The sequence below is a fragment of the Melanostigma gelatinosum genome (genome assembly GCF_949748355.1).
Source record: "Melanostigma gelatinosum genome assembly, chromosome: 4".
NCBI classification, from domain to species: domain Eukaryota; kingdom Metazoa; phylum Chordata; class Actinopteri; order Perciformes; family Zoarcidae; genus Melanostigma; species Melanostigma gelatinosum.
In genome coordinates this window covers 23,292,522-23,310,460 of record NC_136637.1, presented here as the reverse complement: position 1 = coordinate 23,310,460, position 17,939 = coordinate 23,292,522, and the positions used below count along the sequence as shown (strand labels likewise).

Below are 17,939 nucleotides of genomic sequence, written 5' to 3'. Positions count from 1 at the left end.
CCACGGACCAAAAGCCACAGCTGGCCAGTAAACAGTCTGGACATGATGGGTGGGTGTAGGCCTATCCAAAGACTGGTGCCCCCATCAGGTGCAGCACAAACAATAGTCGATAGATTTGCCATGAACCAGTGTAAGTCGCATTATGTATTTATGTAGAGCATTATGTATCTTCAGACAAATGTTAAAGTCAACTTGAGGATTGCAAATGTGCACAGACAACAAACAGGCAGGTTTAGAGAGACAATATCAAGATCGGACACGAGAGGGCGGCATTGTGCAAGGGGACCGAATACATGTTGCCCATAACAGAGGATGACGCCTCTCCTGCTCTTTCACTGGAATGTATAACAGATGAAGTAGGACACGCATTATATCGATATGCTACAACGCCACTGTGTTCTCTGGAATACATCCTCTGGATCGCATCAGTGAATCTTTCTGGCCAATGCTTTGTTACAGCGTCGTTATTACGCTCTTTTCAGACAGGCAGCGTCGCGCCTGTCATTTTAAGCCTATCCAATCACGCCATCGTTTTTTTTTGCTGGGTGGGTAATTCAAAATGTAGCTTGATCTGGTCAACAAAGGCAGACTTCCTCCCTCCCACAGCGCGAGCCGCACTTCAAATGAACCACCATGTCAGTGATATTTTAGGAGCTTTGCTGTGTTCGGACATTAGTCTGCAGCGAGTTTCGGACATTAGTCTGCAGCGAGTTTTGACAGAAGTTCAAACGGACATCGTTGGTACGCCGGTTGATGGAGGAGCATCACATGAGGTGCGTCTACTGTTGAAAGTGAAAGGGTCATCTGGTCGTGATTTCGCGGTCTTTGGGGCAGCTCGTGCGTCATTCTCTGTGTCTCAGTCCTTTGCATGCTGGTTTTATAACATGATAGCAGACGAATACAGAAAAGCACTTTTTACATTTTGGCAAAATCATCTGGAAAAAGAGCAGGAAGTGACTTTGAATGACATCGCATCTTTTTCTAACATGCGAGGATGTCACCATTTTGTAACCATTTTGTTGTTCGTTATTTTTGTGTTGCATTTTCAGTGGCCGACATTGAATAATGGCTTGTGTTTGAATCTCTTTTAAAGTAAGCTGTCTTTCCCCAACAACCAATCCTCCAGATGCACGATGAAATCACTGAAGTTATAGCTGCACGTATGTGATATTCTAATAGCCCTTTGTTGTCTCTGTGGGTCTCTTATAGGCTGGATGGGGAGATGAGACATATATTGGATTAAATTCAGCATCTGCCCCAGATATCTCCCGCTGAACACCCGATCATAAGTCAGGGCTGTGAGTAGATGCGTTTACAAGCACGTGGAAAAACGACTGTTATTTTCATATCGTTTCCGTATTATTATGACTTACCATGCGTCAAAGTGAATCAAAATTGAGTGTGCCAGTCAATCACAGGTGCCAGTCGATCAGAGGTGGCATAATTCATTTTCCAACGGGATGCATAACTAACGTTACTTTATATTTATAAATCTTAAAGTAATTGGATGCTAATCAATTTGAATTGGAAGTTAAAACGCAGATAATATCGTTCGATGGTATATTGCCCATCTGGATACTGATTGAGTACAAACACCATTATGACATTATTCGAATATCAGCTGTGAAAGTGGAAAGGGTATTCCAAGTTATGTGTAAAATGCATTTCTGCACATTCTTGGAGGCAGCTGGGTAGAAGTAGGATTATAATCCTTTACCATCGTTGTTTAGCTTGGTAGCATTGGAGAGAAGCTGACATTATAATGTATGTATACACCAGCTACATATATGTTGAATATAGGTTGAACTATTTGAGCCCCAAACATTATTTTCAATAGAAGCTACTTTATTTTAACCCATAAGAACCCAAACCCATTTTTCCTTAAAGGAAAATGATAGTGGGTATAAAACAGACTAAATGGACCACATGGAACACATTTCTGAAAGTGACAACTGGTCACCGTGGGTTCTTAAGGGTTAACATTTTTTACAGTGTGCAGGTTTAGAACTATTTGGTCTAAACCCCTTGGTATGAGGGAGGGGAGGGGCCTATACAATATATTTAAGCTCACTTGATAGCAGAACATGTGATCACAGCATCAGAAACCTTGCTTTAGATAAGTACAAAAAAGAAAAAGAGAAGATTAATCTTTTTTTACAAGAATGGCTGACTTACTCTGCAATGCCTCTGCCAGGGGAGATCTAACCACAGTGTTGTTTTTGCTGGACAATGGAGCAGATGTTAATGGCTTAAACACAAACAACAGGACTGCACTGCAGGTATAAACCCCTTTCAGTCATTTTTCTGTCGTTTTAAACTTGGAAACTTTGTTCAAAAATGTGTTCATCGTCATTTTTGTGAACTGTGATGGTGTTACAAGCAGCTTGTTTGACTTCCTTAGCTTACTGTGCTGTTGTGCAGGATATAAGACCGAATCAGTTTATCCTCAAATGTCCAGTTGTTCAGCATGATATAACACGAAATATAATGCTGTTATATTTGTATTGAGATAAAGACAATGTATCTAAATAGATACATTGTTTTCGAAATAAGAAATGTGTGGACAGATGGCAGACAGGAGTCTGGACTTAGTAGCCATATTTAACTTTAAATGCACCAAGTGTAAATTGCATAGTTTATCAAATTCGTTTTGAATCGTTTTTATAGTTTTACTAAATGAATTGTTTAATGTCAGACAATCATAAATGTATAGAGTAATGTGAGTAAATCTGTGTTATATTAATGGAAGAATAAGAGGTCCTTTAGTCACTATATTTCGCCATTTAATGTATATTTCCAGCACTTGATCTCGACAAAAAAAGTGATTCGGACATAATAAGCTTATATGATGTGATAATAAAGGAAATGCAATGCTAAACTTGAGGGTAGAGGGTTAGAAACAAGATGGTGGTCGTGACTGGTGAGTGAGGCAGTTACACAGCATGTCTGCTCCTGCTTGAATCTCTTGCCAAGATTGTTTTTTATGGGCCTAGAGCAGGCCAACTATTGCCACTTCGAAGTGATCAGTTTAATACGAATAATAATTTCATTTCAACTTTATCACAGCAGTGAAGTAATTCAGTCTCTTCATCGTAATACTGCATTTGATTTAAAAGCACATTTTGTATGCTCATGCTGAAAAAAACTGCATCAATCTTCATATAGCCACATTGTTTTAATGTTCTCTGTCTACCATATTCCATTGTAGCGTTTAATGTTTTCTATTTTTAAATGATGTCTTGATTATTGCACTGTGTTTATTGTTATGCACCATTCACCAAGTCAAATTCATTTTATGTGTAGGCTACGTGGCAATAAACGGTTCTGATTGTTAATAGGCCATTATTATTACATATATATATTTGTACAAGTTTTGACCAGCTGTTACACTCAAAAGATCCTCATCTGTTTGCTTTCCTCCTCGTTCTTTCTTTGTGCAGGTGGTGAACTTGGGCAACGCAGCCGTGGTCGAGGCTCTTCTGGTGGAAGGGGCAGACCCCGACCTACCCGACCCGGACTGCAGTCTCACCGTCATGCACGACGCCGCGCGCGCGGGATACATCGATTCTGTGCGCGTGCTGCTGGACTACAAGGCAGATACAAACGTCGTGGACAAGAAGGGTAATCTGCCGCTTCACCTGGCCGCCATGGAGGGCAATCTGGAGGCGACGCAGCTGCTGATCGGACGCACCGCAAATCCGCGCGCCCCCAATGATGCGGGATACACCGCCGGGCAGCTCGCGCACATTCACAAGAGGGTGGAAACTGCCAAATACATCGAGGACTATTTGAGCTCAGGTGAGTGGTCTACATTCAAAACATTTTCAAGAAAGCTTCCTGCCCAAAGATCCAAGTCTTTCTTTTGAAAGATGTGTTGGTTATTCAATCTTTAAGCTTCACGCAGTAGATTTAGCATGGCATCTATAACAATGGCTGAATATGGGAGCTATAAGCTGTACCAACTCAATATTAAGTTGTGGACTTGTTTTGGAAGTACAGAGGTGCCGTGTATGCTTTTTCGAATAAAGAATATGTATGTTACTCAACAAAAACAATGGAGAAAACTGGGACAGTGTTTAGGCCTAATGCCTTAATGCTTCAGAGACAGAAGATATGTTGGTTTTAACTTATTTTGATGTGATAAGAGAGTGAATTAAAACAAAACGAGTGGGCTATGGCCGAGATTTGTGGTTGGTTTCATGTTAAATTCGTTTGAAACAATAGTAAAGAATATATAATATAAATACCTGAGCACATTTTAGATCATGGTATAAAACGGATTTTGTCACAATTTCTAAATACGAGTGTTTAAAAGGTTACAAAGTTAATTTATTTGTCATTTTCCCACACAAGGTTGCACAGTAAAATGTAAGTTGAAGCCCCTTCACGCTGCACACGCATACACAAATATTTACATTAGAATAGAATAAAAGGAAATACATTTAAATAAAATAAATATATTTATGGTGGAATGAGGGTATCGTGCAAACGTTAACCTTGCATGTGTAATATTTAGTCGTATATCTCCAGCAAACTGCAAAATGTTATTCTGATAAATAAAGTTTTTTGGTTTTAAAGTGACGCCTTGTTGGCCATCACCTTTTCATTCGTACTTTGCATTCTGTAATATATAATTACACTCTGTGTTTAACAGCCCCATGTTCATGATGACAGGGTACACTGTAAAAACAATTCTGTGTAATATACGGTAAATTACCGGCAGCTGTGGTTGCCAGAACTTCACCGTAAAAAATAAAGTGAGAATGTATAATACATCACGGTATATATTTTTTGCAACCGTAGATTTCACAGTTGAGAACAGTTTTTTGTTTACGGTAAATTACGATAAAAAACAGAGATTTCATAAACCTGTTTACGGTAATATGCAATTAAACGGTAAATTACCGGCAGCTGTGGTTGCCAGAACTTCACCGTAAAAAATAAAGTGAGAACGTATAATACATCACGGTATATATTTTTGCAACCGTAAATTTCACAGTTGAGAACAGTTTTTTGTTTACGGTAAAGTACTATAAAAATCAAGAGATTTCATGAACCTGTTTACGGTAATATGCAATTAAACGGTAAATTACCGGCAGCTGTGGTTGCCAGAACTTCACCGTAAAAAATAAAGTGAGAACGTATAATACATCACGGTATATATTTTTGCAACTGTAAATTTCACAGTTGAGAACAGTTTTTTGTTTACGGTAAATTACTATAAAAATCAAGAGATTTCATGAACCTGTTTACGGTAATATGCAATTAAACGGTAAATTACCGGCAGATGTGGTTGCCAGAACTTCACCGTAAAAAATAAAGTGAGAACGTATAATACATCACGGTATATATTTTTTGCAACCGTAGATTTCACAGTTGAGAACTGATTTTTGTTTACGGTAAATTACTATAAAAAACAAGAGATTTCATAAACCTGTTTACGGTAATATGCAATTAAACGGTAAATTACCGGCAGCTGTGGTTGCCAGAACTTCACCGTAAAAAATAAAGTGAGAACGTATAATACATCACGGTATATATTTTTGCAACCGTAAATTTCACAGTTGAGAACAGTTTTTTGTTTACGGTAAATTACTATAAAAAACAAGAGATTTCATGAACCTGTTTACGGTAATATGCAATTAAACGGTAAATTACCGGCAGCTGTAGTTGCCAGAACTTCACCGTAAAAAATAAAGTGAGAACGTATAATACATCACGGTATATTATTTTTGCAACCGTAGATTTCACAGTTGAGAACTGGTTTTTGTTTACGGTAAATTACTATAAAAAACTGATTTCATAAACCTGTTTACGGTAATTTGCTTTAGATATAACAGCAATGTTATAAACGTGTTTGCGGTAAATAACTTTATAAACAGCAACTATACTGTGAAGCTAATTACAGTTTTTCTCAGTAAAAAACACAGTGCAACTGTATGATACATTACGGCATTTTATTGAAAAACGCAACTTAACGGTAAATTACCGGCAGCTGTGGTTGCCAGAACTTTACCGTAAAAAATATAGTGACAATGTGTAAGACATCACGGTACAAAAATACGGTAGAACGTAATACAATTGGTTGGCATAGATTTCAGTCAACTTCTGATTATTGTAAATTACAAATGAAATATCAAGTAAAGCATATTGTAAATCAAGGTACAGACCATCATTGATATACCTTAAGAAACTAACATTCTCTGTGAAAAACTGATACAATATATTGTACAATATACTCACAAAGCAGTGTTGCGATCTTGAAGAAACAGCATGTGTCCATATATATGAAGGATAACCATGAATAAACATGAAAGGATTAGCCACTTGCCCTGAGTTGATCAAGAGTAATGAGTCACTGAGTCCACACTTCACTGAAGAGGGCACTCAACATGGTATAGCATCTCACATGGACATGAAGTTCAGGAAGCTGGAACTTGTATTTTCACCAGTTCTGCTTGAGGACTCGTATGTTGACCATCAGGTATTCACTGTGGACTGGAATGATCCTCTCTGTACCCAAAAACAGAAACAAAGGCAAAGTTAGATTGATGCAGTGCTTCAACATGATGTCTACACAGTAGGGGTATAACAATACGCGTATTCGTATTGAACTGTTCGGTACGAGGCTCACGACAACAATACTACATAACAGTAAGGAGCAGTTTTAGTTTTTTATGCTTATGTGTTGCTAAGAAGACACCCCATTGGCAGCACAGTGGTCCGTACATTTAACAGTAACCAAATGTATTTTCTAAAAGGAATAAATGCAAAAATTACGGTATGGATTCTTTTTCATATTACGGTGTATTTCCGTTATCAGTACAATGTGTAGTACATTTAACAGTGACAAAATGTATTTTATACATGAAATACATGCACAAATTATTGTTTTGGCGGATATATATATTTACGGTGTTTCACTGTCAGATAAACTGAATATAACCGATTTACAATTTACGGTCTCTTACTGTTGTGATTTAACAATTTTTCACCGTAAAATTCACTGACTTTTCTTACAGTGTAACATTAAAACAATGAATCATTTAGCAACCTCGCATTTGAAAGTGTGCTTATGGCCATGCTTTCATGTTTTGATGCTTGTTTAATAAAGGTTATCGATATGACTACACTAGTTTCAAAATACGGAAAAATATCACTTCATAGTGACAACGTGGCTTCAGCCTGCGCCACAAGGCCTGGCGTGCCGGAAAAGCAGAAGCTGCGCACACAGGCTGCACACATAGGCTCCATTCAAAAACCAGTACCGGAATCGAAAGTGAAAGTTTTCTTCAAGTTGAGCTCAGGCGTGGTCATTAGTGCAAATACTCAGAGAATGAATGTGAGTCGATGTCTCTCTGTAAGTGACAAAAAACGTGTGTGTGTGTGTGTGTGTGTGTGTGATCCTTTTGGCACAGATACCTGATCCTATGGTTATCTTTCATTCACATGTCAGTACGGGCTCTGCCACAGTGGATTTTCCTGTCAGGCCTATTTGTTATAATTGATATTACAGTGTTTTTTTTAAACTTTATTCATTTGAGAATACATTTATTTGGCCTGTTATTTAATTTTCGGCACATGTGTTAAATCAAAAGTTAAACCATCAGGATTTTAAAATATCTTATCTTTTTAACCCTTGTGTTGTCTTAGGGGTCAAAAATGACCCGCCACTATGTTTAACAGGAAACCCCATTAATGATCTTTTTCAACTTGAAATTCAATGACTTTTCCTATATGACGCCAACATGAGAAAAAGTTAAACATTGCCTTTGTTCATATTTCCATACATGCTGTACACCAACAGGGTACAAATCTTGTCATAGGGGTCATTTTTGACCCAGCAGTTATAAAATCATTTTCATACTACAGAAACCTTAAAAAACACACCACAACAACACACACACACACACACACACACACACACACACACACAAGAAATTACATATGCTACTGATTGAAATCAGGGAAAACTTTCTCGCGAATATGCAGCATCTTCCCTCATGACCCCACTTGACTGAAGTTCACAGACAAAATACAAACAAGATCAGAGAGAACTAGAAAATGCATTTCCTGCTGAAAATGCGTTGGAAAGCTGAAATTAAAGATCTGTGTACTCCACATTATTGACAACTTGATTTGAAAAGATCCGTATTGGCCTATAGCAGTTCCATACAACCACTTAGCTACAACCAGTTGTAATTCTCCAAAAAAAGAATGGGAGAAAACATTGTCCCGGTCTGTTTAAATCTAATAAATGTACGTTTAGATCAGCTAAAACCATTTCATTATATTCCAGCCACATTGGGGATCAGCTTTAGGCCTCCCTCATTGTGGAATGTCTGTATCTGCTGTCCACAGTGAGTGTGCTCGCCATTTCTAAAACAGACGGATAATATAGGCTAAAACACAGATCATATTTCTTTTAGTGTGGAGTCTTCTACAGCCTTTCCCCATCTCTGTGTGGCTCGTGAGCGTGTGTGTGCGTGTGTGCCTGCCTCATACTAAACGAACTGCTAAAAAACAACAACAACACATCAGCAGTGTTAATGTACTCCAGCATAATATGAATGCACAACGTTATCATACCGCACATTAATAAAGTTACTGCGGAGGCCGCGATGTAATTATCAGTTTTACTCGAATTGTCCATAAAGGCCTCGACATTTTAGTTGTGATTGGGATCAATTTGATCCTGAATGAAAAATAAAACGATGAGCAACGATCAATTATAATTCCACAGGAGCTTTAGTTTATATTTCTCCAGCTCAAACTCTTCTTATAGGCCGCAGGTTAGAAACCTCCGCAGCGCAGTGACTTTCGAAACGTGGCCTGAGGAGCTGAAACCCGGTTTAAAACAGCTAAAATGTACATACATGAGCGGGCTAATTTATTAATGAACCAGATCAAAAAAAAGTGGTGGAAGGATGAAACCATGGCCTTTATTTGACCAGAGTTCGGATTGTTTTGGCAACGTGAGGACAAGACAAGACGTGAGTGAATGAGCGGTCCGTCTGAAGCAAAGCCTGTATAACCGCTATAACCTCTTAAAGGACTCTTTATAGTCTGCATTGTGGTCACATAGAGGTGGGGCTCCATGAATTATTTTCCTTTTACAAAACCCCTTTGGTCCTGCCTTTTGATAAACAAAATCATATCAGGTTTATTGTTTTCTTTTCGTTCCATGGATTTGTGTGCCATGGCAAAATATAGCCATATGCACTGTGACGTTTTTTTCCCCTCATATTATGCCTATTTTATTGCTCTTATTTATTATTGCACTTAGTGTTTATGTTTGCATAAGGATAAATTCGTGACATAAACTCACTTTTTTTTGTTTTTCTCTCACACAGACTAAAGGACGGGGAGGATGAAGATAACCCCCTTCATAAGTGTCACAGCTCTGCCATTATTATCCAGTTGTTTCCATCTCTCACTCACCTAATCAGTTTATTCAGTGCACCTGCCACACCTCGTCAGCTCATTCCTCTCACCTGCTCACTCTGCTGCATCCACTATCACTGCTACCCCAGTCATACGCGCATTCACTGCCAGATCATTGTCATGTCCACCCGCCCGTTTGGCTCGTCCTGGTCCGGGTTTCCCCGTCTGCCATGCCCCCCCCCCTCGTCTCTTGTCTCGTCCATGGATTCCCTGTTGTGTTCCTGTGAATTATATTCAGATTTCATGTTTCATTAAATACCTGCTTCACGCTACATCTGGTCTGGTCTGCATTTGAGTCCTCCACCACACCCCGTGACAATAAGTCTTCATTGCGTTTATAGTGTTTAGGCTATGACACTGTCAGTGAATAAATCAATAAATGTGCATGTAAAGTCCATTTAATTGTATTAAGTAGATCAAGCAAGAGTATTTTAAACCACATTTAAGAAAGTGTAATTTATAACATAATTCAAACCAGACATGGTGGGAGACTCTGAGGGTTGATTGACAGTAATGTACAAAGGGAAAATTTGCCGAAAGCATAATGATAAAATAAAAGGGAGAAATTAATCTCTTTGTATCAGTGTGTGTCGGTGTTTTAAGGGCTCTGCCTGTGAACTTCTAATGATATTTCAGACAGAAGTGACTTTCAATTTATTCTCCAAATATGTCAAACCAGATTGATAGGTTTTGTTGTTCAAACATACAGGTGTATATTTTACAAACTGGTATTTTTGAAAAATCCAGTGCTTATGCATGGTCCACTTCTGAGCACAGTGGTAATGAAAAGGAAGCAATATGGATGAGAGGAGTGACACTTTAAGAGGATTACTTTAAAAAAATTTTTTTTAAACCTGTGTAAATAATTACATTTGTACACGAAGAGTATATATATTGTGAGAGGATTTACTAAAGTAAGAGATAAATTCCATACTTTTTGGGTATTTCTAGTCGAGAAGTTTAATCAAGCCATGTCAGCATGTGAGATTATAAAAAAGGAAACCCCATGCTTCTGTTAAGGCTAAAATCTCCTCACAATGAAAATGGAGCCGGCTAGCACACGTGGAATGATAGCTTTCCAGACACACGGCGCTAAAAACATTACCGAAACTGATTTACAATTATAAGGAATTTAATTCCACTGATGCAAGCACGATCACAGTTATACATGGAGTACATACTCCTATGAAATATTACAATATCAACCCTCTTTGGAAAAAACTACCTCTGGTCCCAGGACACAGCCGTCCTGCAGATCCACCAGTTAAAGAGGCAGAAAAACACTTCTAACCCCCCCACATATTAATTCACGACTCCTCCCCTTCCGTCTATCTCAATTTCTATTGGCCAAATTCCCCTATGCACTTTTAGCTACTTAATCCTATATCACTTTATGTTTATCTTAATTATGCATTCCCAAAACCCTTATGATTATGACTAATTATGAATTATTAATTATTAAACACTTTTATTATATCTACTAACTACAGTTTTTTGCTCAAATTTCTTACAATTCCCCCCTAACTCACAGTTCACTGTGAGTTAGCTACTCAAATGTAGTTAGTTATTCAAATGTAGTTATTTACTCAAATGTAGTTATTTACTCAATGTCCCTGGAGACCTCCCCCCTACTCAATCCAGGGAGAGGCTCCCTATCTATCTAAACAGAGGCAAACAATTCATGCACACAGATATCATTTCAAGTATTTCTGTTCAGTTCGTTTCAAGATAGAGTGCGTTGAAAATCACTGCCTTCCATGTCTTGGGGCTGGTAGGATCAGGATACAGCCTGTAGGCTAGAGAACACATACTGAGAAGCCTTGACTGTTCTTTTACACTTGACAAAATTACATTTCTTAATCTTTACACCCTAAAATCCCCTTATAACCCAATTAAACAAAAAATAAAATCTCGAGATACTCATCCAAAACAATCCATCTATTTCCCAAACTTCCAACATCTCACTGGATGTTTTAGAAGTCCATCTGGGCCTTTATCAGGTCCTTCAGGATCTCCGAGAGGATGGTCAGGAACCGCTTGTGAAGTTCCGCTATGGCACCGCTGGTGGCCTCATCTAGACTGTGGCCATCAGAAGCTCCAATTCGTCCTCATCCTCGTCACATAACTGGTTGCCTGGACTGGTGTCTGGCTCATCGGTGAAGCAATAAACCCCTGTAGAGGTCCACGGATGCAAGGGAACCCCCATCCACAGACAACTCGGCGGTCTATGACGACAGCACACAGAATAATTACGATTGCCAAAAATGTATGTTTTCACTGGCCAAGCATACTTCCCAACCAGTCGGTGAACGGATTCGTGACACCAGAGTTGTCTGCTAGCTCTTGGCTGAGTGCTGTCAGTCCCTCCAGAGCCCTGGTCACCGATCCATCAGGAGCTGTGTTATTTGGAATGAAAGTACAGCACGCAGACCCAAACATCTGGCACACGCCACTTTTCTCTGCTAAATCATATCTAATGCCATTCTGTTCTGCAAGGTCATTAAACTAGTCTTCGCCAGCTGTGCATGCAGTCCTGATATGGCGTCACTGGTGAATATTACAAAACGCTGTTGGTTATAGTAAATGTAGTTGATCCAATCGACATTTTTATTAATCATCACCCTCTGAGAGAAAACAGATTCTAAATCTGCTGCTATTTGATTTCTGGCTTGAAAGTCATTAGACACCCCCCTTGGCAGTCTTATGACATCTTATGTACTCTTGGTCATCAAAGGCTCCCTTCGGGCCACCGGCATCTCTTTTGGATCTTCTGTTAGCATGTGGGCGTGGAGAGATGAGTTCTCTATAAGTTGCATCAGTGACAGGCAAGATATAGAATGACAATATAAGTTGCACCAACACACATCTACCTGTCCAATCTTTAGGCAGGATTGGATGTATGGTTCTTCCTCCACACCATCACCATAAATCAGCTCTAGGTGCTGTCTGTCTTAACACACTGTTATATAGATAGTCGCTAGCATTGTGACTGTTGCTACAATTTGCAATAATTTGCGATAATACTACCTACATTGGGCCCCTTAGCTGTATCTGAGACTTTACAATCAAATGGACCCTCTGTGACCTTGAACAGAGGTGGGGTATTATATTATACAGGTGGGTAATCCCAGTGCAGCCTCGGACAAGTGTGATGGAGGGGCAAAGTGTCATCAGTAAACAGAGTTAAAATACAACTAAATTCAGGACTTATGAGTCTGAATCTTGAAGGAACTGGTGTTGCTAGGGGTTGCTAGGTCCTGAACACACAATACAATCTGTACTACTGACTCTTAAAGGATTACATCTACCCACCCCCTTTGTACACATCACAGGCATAATATGATAACAGCTTCCCATACTTATGTGTGGCAGGCCCACACTGGTCAGTTATGATGCACAAGGTTTTGGACATCCACCCGTAGGTGTGTTCATACTTGGGACAGGAGACTACTTCACAGAAGTCGAACTGGACCGTTGATGTTGTACCTTCTTTGAACATAAGAGTGAGAGTTACATTTTCATAGGTGAGTGTCGTCAGAGAAGCCTCTCTACGTGGTCTAAGATCGGTTTGATTAGCTACTGAGGCTAAATGTCGAATCCTGATGTAGTCATGCATGTGATCTGGTTCCTGTCTGTGGTTAATTCCACATACTAAGAGGGAAGCTACTGAACTCAGGAATAAAATAATTACAGACTTCCATAACCCACTGACCCTAGAGTCTCCTACAGGACGCCCTCGCTTAAACTGTGGGGGAAACGTCATCTTCAGTACTGTCTAAACCCCTCTTTTGAGGTGTCTTTGGCTTCAAATTTTCCTGTCTGATGTTCAATCCTGTCTCTGCGAGTGTCTCACTCGTTACCTTCGCTGCTGCACAGTGAGTGAGGTGGTGCCAAGTAGCTCCAGTTTTACCTTTCACCTTTACTGCATGTGAGGTTGCCAATACTACCTCCCATGGACCGGTCCACCTTGGTTCACTCCACTTGCGCTTGTGGACTCTTATCCACCCCAGACTGCCTGGTGACACGTCAGCCTGCTTCCTTTCGTCAGCTGCTGCTTCTGCGTTTGTCACCTGAGAAAACAACACTCGGCTCATGTTAGTTAGAGCTCCCGTATATTTCTCAATTTCTAGAGTTAGCAAGTCTAGTTGTGGTTTATCATGACGTTATTAAATCTCAAAAATTGTGAGTAGCACCTTTACTGAAAACTATTCTAAATGTGGATCTACAAAAAATGTTTGACACCTTACCATAAATGTTTGACACCTTACCATATCCCCCCTTCACCTCGATATCTCTGCTGTAAGGGATCACATGGCAACCATCTATGTATCTTGGCTATACACTGAACCTCCCCATGGTCCTGGTGACAGCATGGGCATCTGTTGATGTCTCACGGGAGGAGGTCCAGCTGGACCTGGTCGTAGGTACTGCTGATGTTGTGGTGGGAACGGAGCATGTTGTGGTGGTGCATTGGGCTGTCTTCCTCTTCTTTTATGTGGGCAATCTCTCACCCAATGACCTTCTCTCCCACATACGTAGCACTTCCCTCTACCTACAGGTCTTTCATACTCTCCTCTGTAGTTACCTCTCCCTCTGTTGGACGCTCGTGCACGTCCTCTGCCTCTATAATGTGGTGGAGGTTGGTAGTACACCACTGTGTGGGCTGGTACTGCTGGATTTGGTTGGTATGAGGTCGGGGGTGCAGCTGGATATTGGGGCTGTTGTGAGGCCTGAGCCTTGGCTACGGCCATCTGTTTCTTGGCCAGATGTTTTCTGCTGATTTCTCTGTCGACCTCTGCTACTTGCAGTTTCAGCAGTCGCAGCTGCATTCTCTTTATATCCTCGTCTTCTTTACTTTCTGCTCGTCTTTCCTCTATCTGCTGTTGCAAATCTTTTCTGATGCGTTCTACTTCTGTTACTTCACATTTTAGTCTTCTTACCAGTTCTCCTACTTCCTTACTCTGCTTCTTTAATGTAAACATTATGCAGCCTAGGAGTATTCAAATGTGTGTATTAAATGTGCATGCTTGTCATCACATGAATCAAAGTCAACTCACCCTCTGTGCTGTATGGCGTGTGGCCGTTGACTCCAAAACTGGGATCCACTGCTTCACTTCCCAGATCTGGACCCACTCAACCACGCACCTTGACTAAAACAAACACAAAACTGCCAAAAGTTCAGCAGTAAATGTTAGCATACGTCTGTAGTGTAAGAGAGGTCAACGATCTCTCAAATATGTTTGCGCCGTCCGTGTCAAAATTGATTCTTAGGAACGATGTAAAATAGTAAATGTACCAAAATTAGTCAATACTGGATATGTGAAGGAATCTCGAATCCAAAATTGAAGCTAGAATTCCGAAATCAAACTCAACATCTAAATCAGAATCACAATCACAATCCAGTTCCAAATCAGAATTCGAAAGGTTTAAAATTGGAAGTAAAATGAAATTAAAAAACAATGAATAATTAATCAATTAAATATTAAATTCAACTTTAAAATCAATAACTGTGTTCAAAGATATTCAATCAGAAATACCAATGCAAGTCAAACTGTTGAACTGCACTTACACTCTGGTCTGCACAATAATGAATCACAATTAAGTTCAAGAATTGAAGAACAACTGAAACCATTAATCTTTGTTAAAATGCTGAATTAAAACCAAAGTCAATGACTAAAGTTATAATGCTTAATTAAAACTAAGGTCAGGATATAAGCTCACAGCTCTTAGACAATGAATCTCTGAAAAATTTACAGATTCTAAACACTTCGCCGAACCGGAAGTTACCCTGAAACCGAACCGGAAGTTGTCCTGAAACTGGCTGTGGTAACGGATATGCTAACCGCTATGCTAACGACAAAAAACGGAGCTTCTAATAAAGCATACGCACACACAAGTATCACCAAAATCCCACACTTTAATTCCACTGGTACGCCCTCTGTCTCCTCTCACACTCTACTGGTTATTTTATTTTATAAGCACTTATTTTACATACAGAGTACCGCAACACCGGAGCTACACGTAGCTAGCGTTAGCTCCCCACAGCGCGGTTACAGATCATGCAATGTTATTCATCATTTTAAACGTATTTCCACGCTGCTAAAACGCAGACTAGTCACACGTATTATTGGACTTATTTATTCATCATTTTAAACGTATTTCCACGCTGCTAAAACACAGACTAGTCACACGTATTATTGGACTTATTGTCCGGTTTTATTACACCTTAAACCTCCGGTTAACAGGCTAATAGCTCCTCCAGACCTGAGTTCATCGTTACTTACGATCGCGAGTTACAAACTACCAACGTCGCAACACTCTCCTCAGTCAGTCTAGTTTCCCCAAAAGCCTACCATTCTACCTCTTCCGAATCACCCACACGACCCTCTATTTATCCATTCACGGCCAAAACAAGCGAGAGTGTCTCTCCCGGAGCCGCAGCTTCAGAAGCTAACTCCCGCTAGCCTAGCTTCTCTAAGCAGCGTATGCGTCGAGACCTGAGAAGTCATGAACTAGACCCGCTAAGGGTTGCACGCCAAAGCCGGAATGTCACAATATTTCAGTCCGCCAAGCTACATACCTGCTTTAAACTAGCTATCTGCAGGCCTAACAATACTTATGTTGGGCCGAAGGAGGCTCCCAGCATGAGCAAAGCAGTTCGCCCGTTCCATAGCTTGTTTGATTCCAATGTGGTGATTTAATTACAGCGCTGTCTGCCTTTAATTGATTCTTAGGATCCTTATACTCTGGACTAATCCCTTAGTTCATCATGCTTCAGAAAGTAAATCGTAGCTTACCTCAGTGGAACGTGGCCTCCTCCATGGAACGTACCCCCCGGCAACGCAGCGTTAGCCGTTAGCAGCGCTTAGCCAAGCAGACATTCCCCTAATGTCCTACAAGCTAACTCACAGATTTCATGAAACGGCTCTGCCTACCGATATTATGGGCCCAGGATGTCTGCTTGACCAACGCCGCCTTCAGCACACACAGCGAGGCCGGTAAGAGTGTCCCTTCGTGTGTTTGCCAAATTTGTTAAGGCTAAAATCTCCTCACAATGAAAATGGAGCCGGCTAGCACACGTGGAATGATAGCTTTCCAGACACACGGCGCTAAAAACATTACCGAAACTGATTTACAATTATAAGGAATTTAATTCCACTGATGCAAGCACGATCACAGTTATACATGGAGTACATACTCCTATGAAATATTACAATATCAACCCTCTTTGGAAAAAACTACCTCTGGTCCCAGGACACAGCCGTCCTGCAGATCCACCAGTTAAAGAGGCAGAAAAACACTTCTAACCCCCCCACATATTAATTCACGACTCCTCCCCTTCCGTCTATCTCAATTTCTATTGGCCAAATTCCCCTATGCACTTTTAGCTACTTAATCCTATATCACTTTATGTTTATCTTAATTATGCATTCCCAAAACCCTTATGATTATGACTAATTATGAATTATTAATTATTAAACACTTTTATTATATCTACTAACTACAGTTTTTTGCTCAAATTTCTTACACTTCCCTTTCTAGTGTGCACAGAGGAAATAACACACCCAGTGGCAGTTATGTTCTGATGCAATGTCTATTTATTATTTGCTTGTAGTACATACCATATGCATATTTATGCTTACAAACAAGGGAAGGTCTAACAAGCATCCATACGCAAACACACTTACCCCTCACATACGAGCAAACCTCCATGTTCAATGTACCTAAAAGCAGAAAATCCACCCCAAAACAGCACTCACTTATCACTCCTGTGAGTGTGGACATTTTCAAACAAATCTGTCCCGAGAATCAAAGACAGAAGCAAAGCTCGAACTGTCTTGTGATTAAGAAACATTTTGGGCAGCTGCTTCAGTTGACAGCAGATCGTGAAATGAAGCAGCTCCACAATAATGCATGTACACGTGGCTTTGGGAGAGCGCCTGTCTTCACACAAATCATGTGGATTCTTTTCTTATGTCAAAGATGTCTCTTGATGATTTTGAGGAGCGATGGCAAATCCTGTCATGACATGGTTTTGATTATCCCCAAAGTGCATGACATGCATTCGTTCCAGATTTCTACTATTTAGAAAGAAAATTGCATACTCTTCAAAAAGGCTTTTTTTTTTTTTTCTTTCTTGCAAACTGTTGTCTGCTACACTGCAGACGGGGAACGTGGGAAGACGTGGGAACAAAGAGCTAAGTCATCCACAGAAAGCCAATCGGACAATACACATTAGTCTTGTTCCATATTTTAGCAGCCGATGCCGTCCCACTCACGTCCAACTAGTTTAAGGCCATGAAGCTCCACCTGACTGATGGACGACATAAAGACTTACGTGGATTAAAGTACTGTGCAAAAACTAAGGTGCTGACTGCCAAACACACCCCCCCCCCCCAGGCATGTTTACCAACTGTGTGTGATCTGTGCCGACTTACCTGTGTGTGCCAAAGTTAGCAGGGAGAAGGAAAGCCCAACTGAACAATTGTGTTTCT

At 40.2% G+C, this 17,939-nt stretch overlaps 1 protein-coding gene across 1 annotated transcript; it reads left to right on the top strand.

The window, feature by feature from the left end:
- Positions 1-623: 623 nt before the first annotated feature.
- On the top strand, positions 624-9,626 carry cdkn2c (cyclin-dependent kinase inhibitor 2C (p18, inhibits CDK4); the record flags this gene model as incomplete). Its single annotated transcript, XM_079267248.1, has 3 exons — positions 624-773; positions 3,441-3,798; positions 9,354-9,626. 3 exons carry the CDS (start codon positions 624-626, stop codon positions 9,356-9,358), a joined length of 513 nt encoding a protein of 170 aa, XP_079123374.1. The 3' UTR covers positions 9,359-9,626.
- Positions 9,627-17,939: the final 8,313 nt, after the last annotated feature.